Below are 11,753 nucleotides of genomic sequence, written 5' to 3' on the forward strand. Positions count from 1 at the left end.
ACACGGCAGACTCGCTTTACTGTCACGAGATCAAAACATGGAGTTTGTCTTCGCCACAGGAACAGAAAGTGGAGACATTAAAAACAGAAATGTAGTCCTTCATCCCTCCTCCTCCTCCTTTATCACCCCGACGGCTCTCCTCTTCCTCGCCGCTCTCTTCTCCTCCTCGTGTTGGTCTTCCTGCCGGCCCTCCCGGACGTTGCAGCGGCTGCAGTGCCTCCTGAAGCCCCCCAGGTAGCGGGACCTGAAGCTGCAGAAGGGGCAGGCGTAGCGCCCGGGCCGGTGAGCCGCGCCGACGTGCTGCTGCAGGCGGCTGGGCAGGAAGAAGGAGCGCCGGCAGTCTTTGCAGGCGTACGGACGCTCCACCTCGTGACAGCCGACCACGTGGCTGATGGCGAAGCCTGCGGGGAAACGCACAGGGGAGCAGTGAAACCCACGGGTGGAGCGGCTCGAGCTAAGATGCTGCCTTCTGAAGGAGAGCGCTTTATTATGGGATGTGGGGGTTTACCGCGACGCTCGCGCCGGCGCCGGTACCTTTGAGTTTGCTCTTCCAGCCGCAGATCAGGCAGACAAAGCGGCCGGCGGTGAAGCGGATCACCTTCGCCGTGGCCTCCACCTCCTCCTTCAGCATCTCGCCGCTCAGGCCCGCCTCCTCCTCTTCCTCCGGCTCGCTGCGCCGCGACCGCTTGGGAGTCGCGGCGCAGCGCTTGACGGCCTGGGCGGCGTACGTTTTCGGGATGTCGTGTTCCTGCATCACGTGGGCGACGCCCAGGCTCTTCAGCTTGCCCTTCCAGCTGCACATCAGGCAGCAGTAGCTGCCGCTCTCTGACTCCACCGTTTGGGAGGTGCCATCTTCTTCATGCTTCTCCTCTGACTTGAGAGCCCCGACCTCCTTCTCCTCCTCTTCCTCTTTAATAGTCTCTTGAGCTCCCTCCTTCTCCTCGCCCCCCCCTCCCCCATCTCTCCTGTCCACGCAGTGTTTGGCGACGACGTGCTTGTACAGCTTGGTGAACTCTCTGCTCGTGAAGAAGCAGTCAAAGCAGTGGAACAGCTGGGCGGAGCTCTGGTACAGCAGGATGTTGCCGAGGCGACCGACGGGCACGCCGCCCAGCTTGGCGGGGTGAGACGCTGCGACGTGGGACAGCTGGTGGGCGTGGCTTCTGGAGAGATGGCCGCAGAAGGGGCACCGGAGGTGAGCCGCGACACCGCCTCCCACTTCGCCACGAGTTTGTACGGTGGTGGACATCACTGCTCTACGGAAGCTGGACAGGGACAAACATGATACAACGCATTCAGTCAGATAAAAAAAAAAACACAGCCCAGCGTTGTTTTCTGCTTTGAAATCTGAATTATCTCGTTTATTTTAACTAAGCAATATGTAAAATGTGGTTCACAATGTGCTCAAAGCGTAATATCGCTTAACGGGACGGCATAGCCGACCGCAAGCTAGCTAGCTCCCCCGAAAAAAGCCTCAGGAAAACGCTCTAAATCGTCTAACTTCACCTCCACTACCTCCGCAGCAGCTTTAATGTCCGCATTAAAGCTCTTAAATATGACCTGCCTGCTATTCGTTATTTTTACTGCGTTAAATCTGCATCGTTTTGACACAACTCACCGACAGGAGCGAGCTGACTGCGAAGCTGAAACGCACTTCCTTGTTTACGTTCAGCGCAGCCAATCGGCTCGCTTCCTTGGTTTGCCTGATAGGCCAATCGCGACGATGCATTTCGTGGCCGCTGGCGCTGATCACAGTTATCGCGGGATTTCAATGCCGCTATTACAGCCGCCATCCAGATAAAAGAAGCACCAACATCAATGTTAAATTAATCACTGATATAACCGTGTAAACATAAAGTTTGTTCATTATACAGTCTCAATAGAATAATACATTTAGGACGCTCGAAGGTGCTGATTCTAAAAAAACCACAAAAAAACTTTTAATCGAAATTACGTCCATGGCCAGTTCTGAAGCAGCACTGGGCAAGATGTAGACAAAATAGTTTTGTATTTGATTCATATGCTGGTGTGTGTGTGTGTGTGTGTGTGTCATCTAATTGGCTGCATGGGGAGGTGCTGTGTTGGTTTGTTACCCTGACAACGGGGTTCTCGGAGGTATTAAAAGCAGCCTCGGTGATAAACATCAGAATGCTTCTATCTTCTTCTCATCATCCATCGAACGCAGGTTTGACTTCTGCTTCTCCGGACCCGGCGGTACGTTTTGAACTCTTTTACTCGATTATACTTGTTTTTGAGGCTTTCAGAATTGAAGCAACGTACACTTTGCCGATTGTTATCGCCTTCTCTGAAGAAAATGAATATTGTGTTCAACAAGAGACAAAATCAAGGTTGAACGAGGGTTGTTTTGAGAGGAGAGAGAGAGAGGAAGGAAGGAGGGGGCTTTTATTTTGGAAGAAAGAAGCAAAGGGAGAGATTCACTTTCACTCGCGTTGACGGACGCCGGGCGAGAGACTGCAACATGCTCTGCGTGAAAGGTGAGAGAGGAGAAGTTGAAGACGAACCCTTCATTCTGGGATGGAGGTCATTTCGCCAGCGATGCTCCAGGGGTCGGGCAAGCTCTATTTTATGAAGAGAGAGAGAGAGAGAGAGAGATTAATGGAGGGAGAATTCTGACTAGACGTGGTATTTTCCAGATTTGTGCTTTCTTTCTCTGAGTGTTGCTATGGTTACTCGTACTAGTGGTCCTTATCCCGGTGTCGCTGCTGCAGCTGCAGCTGGAATTGTTCCTGTGATATTTTGTGGATCGTGGCAAAAGTGGACATTTTGGTTCAGGAGGCGTGTGTGTGTGTGTGTGTGTGTGTGTGTGTGTGTGTGTGTGTGTGTGAGCGATCACAGCTGGCCTGTTGAGGCGGTCTGGCAAAGAGCAGAAGTAACAGACTCGACCTGAACGCAGCGGGTGACTTTTAATTTGAAATTCTATAAGCAGATTCAGCGGCCAAAGAAGAAAGCCTTTGACGGACGGTGACCTTGTGTCCGTCTGACTGTGATCTGAATATAGAGTTACCCAGGTTGACACGGTAACACGGCGGCGAGCAACATGTGGTGGGTGTGTCGAGGTAAATACCTGTCTCTCATAGGCCATCTGCAGACCTGGATAATCCCTGTTAAGAGATTAGGGACAGAGAGAAGAGAGGAAGCGGCAGCACAAGGATATCACATTTTACCTTTCTGGGGTTTGGATTTGTTGGAACGAGAAGTCCTGCGGAGCTGCTGAAAGATTTAAACCAGGATGACTGAAAATATTTGGAGACAAAGGCCTTCTGAAGCTGAGAATCGAAACACGAATATGTGGAATCCAGTCTACCGGCTTTTTATTTGGAATGATTCTTCCGAAGCTGAATCTTGAATCACGCTCATGCTTTTATTATGAAGGTTACACAAATGTGGGATAAGCTTGAGATTTATTTTAAAGTTTTTCTTCCACATTCTTCGTGGGTTGAGAGAACTCATATTTAAATGTGAAATAGAAGATTTGATGTAATTTAAATGGCTGCAGGCTTTTGTTTTTGTATTTTTCCGAGATATCTGGGCTTTTACTGTGAAGGACGAAACAAGCCAATGTCGAAATCACTTTGAATCTGAACTGTGAAGTTGAATTTTTGTTTTATGAAGTTTTTATGGCATCGATTTTGCATCGATGGTTGCCGAGGGAACCGTTTTCTGATCAGTCCTGAGGGCGGGGCCAGACTTCCAGTAGCCAGCACGGGATGATTTCCTACGTGGAATGTCTGGGCGGTGAGGGGGCGGGGCATGGCGTGACATCCCGCTGCTGGAACACGGGTCCTGAGGAAGAGCGGGATGAGCTTCTTCCACGCAGGGTCGCCGCCCTGCAGCCCAAGACGGACGGGAGCCTGCGGCGACGCCTCCTCAGAGCCAAAATCCATCAGCACCATGGCGCCATCCTGGGACTGGGCACCGTCGGCAGGCTGGGAACGCCCCCAAGCGACAAAGAGCCACGCCCACGTCATTTCCAGTATCCAGGCAACAGCCCCTGGTATCGCCAACAGCCTCTCCCCCAACGAAGCAGCGTTACCCCAGAGGATCATGGGACATTTCTCCCTGTTCCAGAAGGTTTTTCGAGACCCTGCCCTCAGTCCCCGCCCCTTCCTCTGCCGCGCCCTTCCTGCCCGGTCCTCGCCCAGCGGAGCCGAACGGGTTCGTGCCCTCCGACTCCAGCGCCCCGCCCCGGGTACGCCCTGCCCGTTCCCTCGCCCCTCATCGGCGAGCCGGGGGCGCCGCCGCAGTACTGCTACCGGCCCAGGAAGGGCAGGGCCAGCTTGTTCTGCTTCAGGCCGCGTCGAGGAGGGACGTCTGGGCGGGACGCCACACAAGCCACGCCCCTTCTGCAGACAGGTAACGCTAGGAATTCTGGGTGTTCCCGGCCATGTTGTTTCATCTCGTCCAGCTGATGGAGCGACAAGGAGAACCCTGGTTCTGTTGTGTCCCCTCTCGGGTTCTAAGGAGGGGGGGGGGGGGTACGTCCTTCTGGGTAGTTCTCCTTTAAGCGGACCGGTTTCCTGCTCTGAGCGGAACGTGTTCCAGTTATTTATACACGTGGTGACATAATGACTCTGTGTCCTACTTAAAGTCCAATTAATGAAACTAATTATAACAGTTGGGAGGTGGTGGCAGACAGACAGGCAGACAGACAGGCAGACAGACAGACAGGCAGACAGACAGACAGGCAGACAGAAGCAATTAGCTGCTCCGTCGGCCCAGATAGTTGCCACATTTCGGGCTGGATCTGTCCCAGTTTGTAAACTGGTGAATGATGATGATGATGATGATGATGAAGGTTGATCCTCAGCGTCCGTTACAACTGCACATCCAACATCAAAGCAGCCTGTCGCAGGTGTCGGGTTGCGTTTCTGGAGGGGGATCCGTAAAATCCACTCGGCGAGTCCCGACAAAATAAGAGCTGAAGACCCGGAGGAGAGGCGGAGAACAGAGAGAATTAAAGATGAAGGGCGGCTCATCTAAAGTGCGCACGCACACACACACACACACCTTCATCGCCCTTCATCTACAAAGCGTGATTTTTCCAGTGTGTGTGCGTGTGTGTGTGCGCAGGCTGTGTAATGCAGTATTTGTTGGTAACCTTCATCACCTGGTGACACACATGAAGGGCACACACGTGTGTGTGTGTGTGTGTGACAGAAAAACGGCGAGCGAGAGGGAGAGAGAGAGAGAGAGAGAGGGAGGTGGGAGGAGAGTCGAGCTGCTGCTCTGCTGCAGCCTCAGGAGTGTGTGTGTGTGTGTGTGTGTGTGTGTGTGTGTGGCGTCGTTATGGTTCTGATCGGAGCAGCCATCAAATCCGTCCTCAAATATCTCAACAGGACTCGAGGTGAGCGCACGTGTGTGTGTGTGTGTGTGCGTGTGTGTGTCTGTCGACATCTTAAGCTGCGTCTTCTGATTGCCGCTAAAACCAGTCGTAGCGTCAGAACCGCTCCGTTTCTCAATCGGAGGTCGGGGAGTTTCCGACTGCGGGTAACCGTAGCAACGGTTCGGAGGACTGCTTTAACTCTGGGACGCTCTTCATGGACCTGCAGAACCGCCTCCCAGCATCGTATCCGAGACCTTTTGGACCTGTGTGCTCTCTCTCTCTCTCTCTCTCTCTGCAGCAGGGGACAGGGACAGCAAGTGGTCTGTTCACTACACTTCCCAGAAGCCTCGGCAGGGTGTGATCTTCATCCCCGGAAGAAGCCGATCGGGCGGCGCTGAGGATCTGCGAGGTCAGAGGTCAACGGGTGAGCATCCGTGTTCTTCAGTCGGTTTTCTCTCCGTGTTAAGCACAGCTCCAAACGCGGATTAATCCGCCGCTGAGAATAGTCCCGATTAAGTCTGTGTGTGTGTGTGTGTGTGTGTGTGTGTGTGTGTGTGTGTGTAGCATGTAAGAGGCGGACTCAGCATGGCTGCTCCGAGCCCACCCCGCCGAGCCCATCCTCCTCTGGGCTCAGCCAATCAGAGAGCAGCACAAGACGCCGCCGGTGGAAGGACAAAAGCAGGAAGATGGTTCGTGATATGAATGCCTTGTCAATATTCATGAGGGTATATTAAAGTATTCGGTGTAAATATATCTCTTTAATGTGACTTACTGATGCTTGAACATTTAATCACTGATAAGACACTTTTTAATCTGTGGAATAAAAGATAATTATTTACCGGAGCTGTAGTGGAGTAAAAGGTGAACTATTTAATTCTCAAATGTAACGTAAAGTAACGTAACGTAAAGTAACGTATAGTAACGTAAAGTAACGTATAGTAACGTAAAGTAACGTAAAGAAAAAGGGGAAAGAGGTGAGGAAATTAATTTACACATAAACCTCTTGTTTAGGCTCTTTTGCCCTCTGGTGGACAACGTGAGGTACTGACAGTTCAGTTCAGGTTCAGATTGAACATTACTTTGAAAAGCCTTTTAAATATGGGGGGGGGGGGGACACTGAGACAATAATGGATCATTCCCGTTTGGATGCGTCTCCTCTGCGTGCACTTTGCTCTTCCTCTTGATTTACTTCATCACTTCTTTGTAACATCAAAGCAGTTCCGCTCATCAAACGAGACGGAGCTGAAGATCGCCCGTCTCATGTCCCCGCGCTGTCTCTCTCTCTTCCCTCAGAGGTCCCGGATCGTGGACTTTCTTTCTCAGTCTTGCTTTTCGGTTTGTTTCGAGCGTTCGGTTTGGAGGAGGAAGGTAAACCGAGTCTGGATTAGACGTAGATTAGACCCCCAGGGAACCGGAGTAGCTGATTGGCTGCTGGGATTATTTGTGTCTTTGTCTCGACCTGTCTGCGTGTTTTCTTTCCACTCAGTCCTCGGCGTTCTCCGACGAAGAGGAGCGGGTCATTCCTCGCCGCACGCGACCTCTGACCCCGCTGGTGCTGAACCCGATCCACCTCGCCTCTTTCGCTCCCACCTGCGAGCCGACGCTCCGGCTTCCGACTCCGGAGGAGCGGACGAGGCGGCAGGCCGAGGCCGTCGCCGCCGCCGTTGTCGCCATCGACGTATCGGGTAGAGGCGGCGGGACGAGATCCGGGGGGGCGGAGACCGGGGGGGGGGTTCAGATCTGAGCTCGTGTTTTTTGCGCTTCAGGAGAGAGTTTCGATCGCCAGGCCAGTTTTCGGCGAGCGGATTCCAACACGGACTCGTTGTCCCGGCGATCCCGTAACCACGGCCGCCGCAAGACTGTTACGGGAATACCGGAGGATGCGAGCAGGAAGCTGGGTACGGCCGCCGCCCGTTTATCGGTCGCCTTGCTCCTCCCCCCCCTCCTGGTATCCTCCTTCTGTTCGCTCCAGACTCGCCGCCGCTTCCCGGTCAGTTCGCCACCGTGGGGAGGCCGGCCTCCCGCGACTCCGCCCGCCGTCGGGAGAAATCGGGGGGAGGGAAGGAGAAGACGGGAGCCGGAGGCGAGGGATGCTCCACGGCGAGGAGGATCCGAGCCCCGAGAGGGGCGGGGCTGTCCAGCCTCATGGCCTCGCTCACCTCCTCCCCGCCGGGCTGCAACGGCGCCTCCTCCAGGACGCTCGGCGCCTGCTCCTCTTGTTGCCGGGTGAGTTTGGGAGGAATCGTCACGCGGTCCGGGAACCGGAAACGAAACCTAAAAGCTTCTTTCTCTCTGTTTCCTCGTCGGCCGCAGGAAACCCCGGCTTCCCTCAGCGACCTCCAGCCTCCTTCATCCTCCTCCTCCTCCTCCTTTCCATCCGTCCCCGTCCCCCTTTCTCACCCCGACACCCCCAGCCAATCAGAGTGGTCTTATCCTCTAAAAGACGCTGCCCATGAGCACAGTAGCTCCTCCCACTACCTTTCCTCTTCCTCCGTTGCAGAGTCTCAGGACGACCGCACCTCCACCCCGCAGGAGGCGCGGGGCTCCTCCCCCGGCCCCAGCGGCCCCGGCTGCGGTTGGACCTGGGACGCCACGCTCTCCTCCGGTCGCTCCTCCTCTTACGCCGACAGCAACGCCGTGTCTTCGGAGACATCCCCGGTCCTGCCAAACCGGGAGCGAAGGGGGCACGGTGCTTCCTCCTCTTCCTCCTCCTCCTCCTCCTCCTCCTCCTCCTCCTCCTCCTCCTCACAGAGCGTCAGCCGCAGCGTCTCCCTCCGCAAGTCGAAGCGACCGCCTCCTCCTCCGTTGCGAACCGACTCCCTAAAGCGGCGCCCGGGCCGACCCTCCTCCTCCTCCTCCTCCTCCTCCAGTCCTCGCCTGGAGCGAGGCCCGCGCCGGGAGCGCACCTCCCAAACGACGCCGGCGACGCCTCCCGAGGCGTTCCGTGACCCGTGGGTGCCCAGGAGCAACGCCGGAGGCCGCCAGAGTGGGACGGTCGCAACGTTTGAACCTCCAGAGGAGGAGGTGCTGACATCCAGCCCCCGGCCGGCGGCCCCCCCCGCGGCTTCGCCCTCCAGCGGTTACTCCAGCCAGTCGAACACCTCGACTCCTTCCTCCCCTCTCGCACCGAGTCCCGGGTCCTCCCCCCGCCCCCCCGTTTACTCCTCGTCCACTCCGAGCTCCAAGACCGAAGGGAGGCCGAAGCCACCAGTCCCGGAGAGGAAGTCGTCACTCCTCTCCTCCCTCTCCTCGTCCTTTTCCTCCACCTCCTCCCTCTCCTCTTGCACCTCTTCTGACTCCTCATCCAGGTACCCTCATCTCCTTGCTCCACCTCCTCCTCCACCTTTACCAGGATCTTCCTGTCCTTCGCCTCCATCTCCTCCTTCACAACCCTGCCAACCTCCTCCTCCTCCTTTCCCCGAACTCTCTGCGGCGCCTCCTCCGCCTCCTCTTCCTCCGTCCTCTCGGCCTCCCCCCCCACCCTATTCCTACGCCGTCAGGCAAACCTCCCGTCACGATCTGGTGTCACCGACCGACTTCCCTCCAATCCCAACTCCTCCTTCACCTCCTCCTCCTCCTCCTCTGCCTGCTCTCTCCCCATCAGGCCTTGACGCGTCTTCAAAGCGCCGTGTTAAGCCACGCCCCTCCCCCCTGGTGACCGCACACGCTTTACAGGGTGTCACGCTTCGACCCGCCAGGGACCAGGGAGGCCTGCTAGCTAGCGTAGCATCCGAGCTCCGTGATCTGCCAAGCAAAGGGGCTAATCCAGAGACCGCCACATTGGCTAATGCTAACGCTGACGCGAGAACGGAAGCAGCTTCTCCTCTTCCTCGGAGTCCGCCGGGCCGCGTTGCTTCGTCTGGTGATGAAGATCTTCCCTCGCGACACGCCGGGGATCGCCCGACGCCAAACGAGCTCGCAGAAACCGTGGAAAACGGCGAGGACGGTTTCACCTACTGGGTCCTGTCTGAGGCGAAACCGCGGGGGGGGGCGTCGGCCCAGAAAGGGAGTCCTCCGTCCTCCGCTGGTGTCCCCGAGACGGCGATTCTCAAAGACGAACGGGAGGGGACGGAAGACGGCGGGACGAGGACGCTGACGGCGACGCCGTCTGCCACCAGGATAAAAGATCAAAGAAGAAGGAGGAAGAGGAGGCCCGGCGGGCAATTACCGATGATGTCATCGATGAGGGAGCCCTCGTCCTCGTCCTCGTCCTCTTCGTCTTCGTCTGGAGACGAACGAGACGCGGTTCAAGAGAGAGCGAGGGCGATAAGTGAGAGGGTGAGGACGACCACAGTATGTGATGAAGAGCGGAGTGAGTCCGACAGCCGCTGCCCTCTGATTGGTCAGGGCAGGCTGTCCCTCAGCGGCGCGCTGCCCGCTGGCGGCCTGCGGGGGGAGCTGTCACTTCCGGACCTCCTGATCCAGGAACCAGAGGAGGAAGAGGAGGCTCAGAGCAGAAGACGGGATGAGGAAGACGTGTCCCGGCCTCCAGACGGTACGAGTCCTCAAATTGGCAAATTGGTTTTGGGTGAAAATGAATGAATGAATGAATGAATGAATGAATGAATGAATGCTTCCTCTGTGTCTTCCTCCCCAGCCGGCGCGCTGCTCAGCGTTTCTGCAGACCAGCTCTGCGCCGCCGGAGGAGCGCGGACGGCGGAGGATCTGTTCGCCGCCATCCACAGGTAGGAACCGTTACCGAGGCAACAAATGGATCGCGCGCTCGCATCTCTGCTTGACTCCGCCCCTCTGCTTCTTTGAAGCAGCGCAGTATGGGAAGGCACGGCGTGAACGCCCCCCCTCCCCCCCCCGGCTGCAGGTAAAGCCTGTGATTGGTCACTGGATGGCGTTGTAGGCGGAGTTTGGGTCGTGATCCTGAGTACGATTCCCTGGTTAGCTCGTCTCCCTCCGCTAGCCGTCCGCTAGCCGTCCCTCCTCGCTTCGTGTCCCGTGTCCCCGCTGCTCCGCGCTGGTTCGAGGACATTTAAATGTCCTTTTCTCCGTCTGTCTGTCTTAGATCTAAGAGGAAGATGCTAGGAAGAAGGGATTTAGAAGATGACAGGCATGACTCCTCCTCCTCCTCCTCCTCTTCCTCCTCCTCCCCTCCGGTGACCCCCACTGAGCCATCGAGGAGTAAAAGCTTCAAGGCTCTCCTGCTCAGGAAGGGCTGCCGGGCCGATTCGTCCTCTCGGATCTCGGCTGTGGAAAGGCTCCGGATAGTCGCCGCTCCGGCGACTGATCCGGCCTATCGGAGGGCGGCGTCATCTGCTCCCGCCCATCAGAGGGCGCCGTCGCCAGACCGACCCACGGTCGAATCTACGAATGACGGCCTCCTGACTCCGGACCCGCCATCTTGTCCTTCATCCCCGTTCAGCCAGAGCGTCTCTATGATGTTGGGATGGAGGCGAAGCTCACTGCTGCCTCGTCACCTCCTCCTCCTCGCCTCCTCCTCCTCCTCATCGTCCCCTTTCCGTTTCCTTTCCTCCCCTACGATGCGGCCTCGCTCCCTCACTCCTCCCTGCTGCGCCAGTCGGCGCTTTGCCGCCCGCTCCCGCCTCTGCGCCGCCCCCATGGCCGCCATCTTTGAAGTGGAAAGTGAAGAAGAGGCGGATGACAAGGTTTTCTTTGATTCTCCAGGAGATGAAGGAGCAGCTTCTTCTTCAAGTATTTACTATATTTAACCCTAAAATGGACACGAGTTAACGCTAAAAGTAGACGGAATGATTGTTTATGTGTGACGGAAAGAGGGAGACAAATTGAAAATGTATAAATAAAACTGCTTCTGGGCTGAAGGGGGAAATCAAGCAATAAAAACACCAAATAATAATAATGCTCTTGGGGTCTTTGGGGGGGGGGGGGGGGGGTTCAGGGATTCCAGATCGGCTTCCAGAAACTGACGCCGGAGGCTGTTTTCTTCCGATATCCACCGATTCCGCTTTACTTTTCCGGTAATCGTAAGAATTCATCTCAGATTAGCGCTAGCTCTGCTGCTGCTGCTGTGTGTGTGTGTGTGTGTGTGTGTGTGTGTGTGTGTGTGGGCTGCCGCACCAAACCGAGGGAGAACTCCAGCAGGAAGTCCCTCTGATGTTCAGCAGGGGCCTCCGGTCAGGAATGTTCCATCGTCTTTTTACAGGACGGACGATCCCTTCCTCCGATAAATGGTTTCCACGGCTGCCCTTCCGATTAAACCGCTTCGTTGACGGCTGTGATGCGTTCGGGGGCATCGGTTGTGTTCATGACGGGCCCTATCCGCCCCGGAAGCCACGTTAAGGGCCCCAAATGTCACGGATTTCAGTCACATCTCAATCGGCCTGCTGAGTCCAAAAGAGAGATGGGATCCCCCCCCCCAAAAAAAATCCCCCCCACACGTTACAGACTTTGAGATGTGGCCCCCCGGGCTGGCAGCATCACC

General features: G+C 56.1%; 2 protein-coding genes across 2 annotated transcripts; one reads left to right on the top strand and one right to left on the bottom strand.

Annotated features, from left to right (window-relative positions):
- Positions 1-2: 2 nt before the first annotated feature.
- Positions 3-1,666, bottom strand: LOC137912043 (zinc finger protein 639-like). Its single transcript, XM_068756391.1, has 3 exons — positions 1,616-1,666; positions 535-1,262; positions 3-401 (listed from the first exon to the last, which is right to left on the bottom strand). Exons 2-3 carry the CDS (start codon positions 1,244-1,246, stop codon positions 100-102), a joined length of 1,014 nt encoding a protein of 337 aa, XP_068612492.1. The 5' UTR covers positions 1,247-1,262; positions 1,616-1,666; the 3' UTR covers positions 3-99.
- A 3,638-nt stretch (positions 1,667-5,304) lies between these two features.
- On the top strand, positions 5,305-11,152 carry LOC137912223 (NHS-like protein 1). The gene is made up of 9 exons (XM_068756572.1): positions 5,305-5,362; positions 5,640-5,765; positions 5,906-6,030; positions 6,828-7,026; positions 7,108-7,239; positions 7,314-7,567; positions 7,655-9,836; positions 9,939-10,026; positions 10,359-11,152. The coding sequence occupies exons 1-9, from the start codon at positions 5,305-5,307 to the stop codon at positions 11,020-11,022; spliced, it is 3,828 nt and encodes a 1,275-aa protein (XP_068612673.1). The 3' UTR covers positions 11,023-11,152.
- Positions 11,153-11,753: the final 601 nt, after the last annotated feature.

This window comes from Brachionichthys hirsutus, chromosome 24, assembly GCF_040956055.1.
Source record: "Brachionichthys hirsutus isolate HB-005 chromosome 24, CSIRO-AGI_Bhir_v1, whole genome shotgun sequence".
Taxonomy (NCBI): Eukaryota; Metazoa; Chordata; class Actinopteri; order Lophiiformes; family Brachionichthyidae; genus Brachionichthys; species Brachionichthys hirsutus.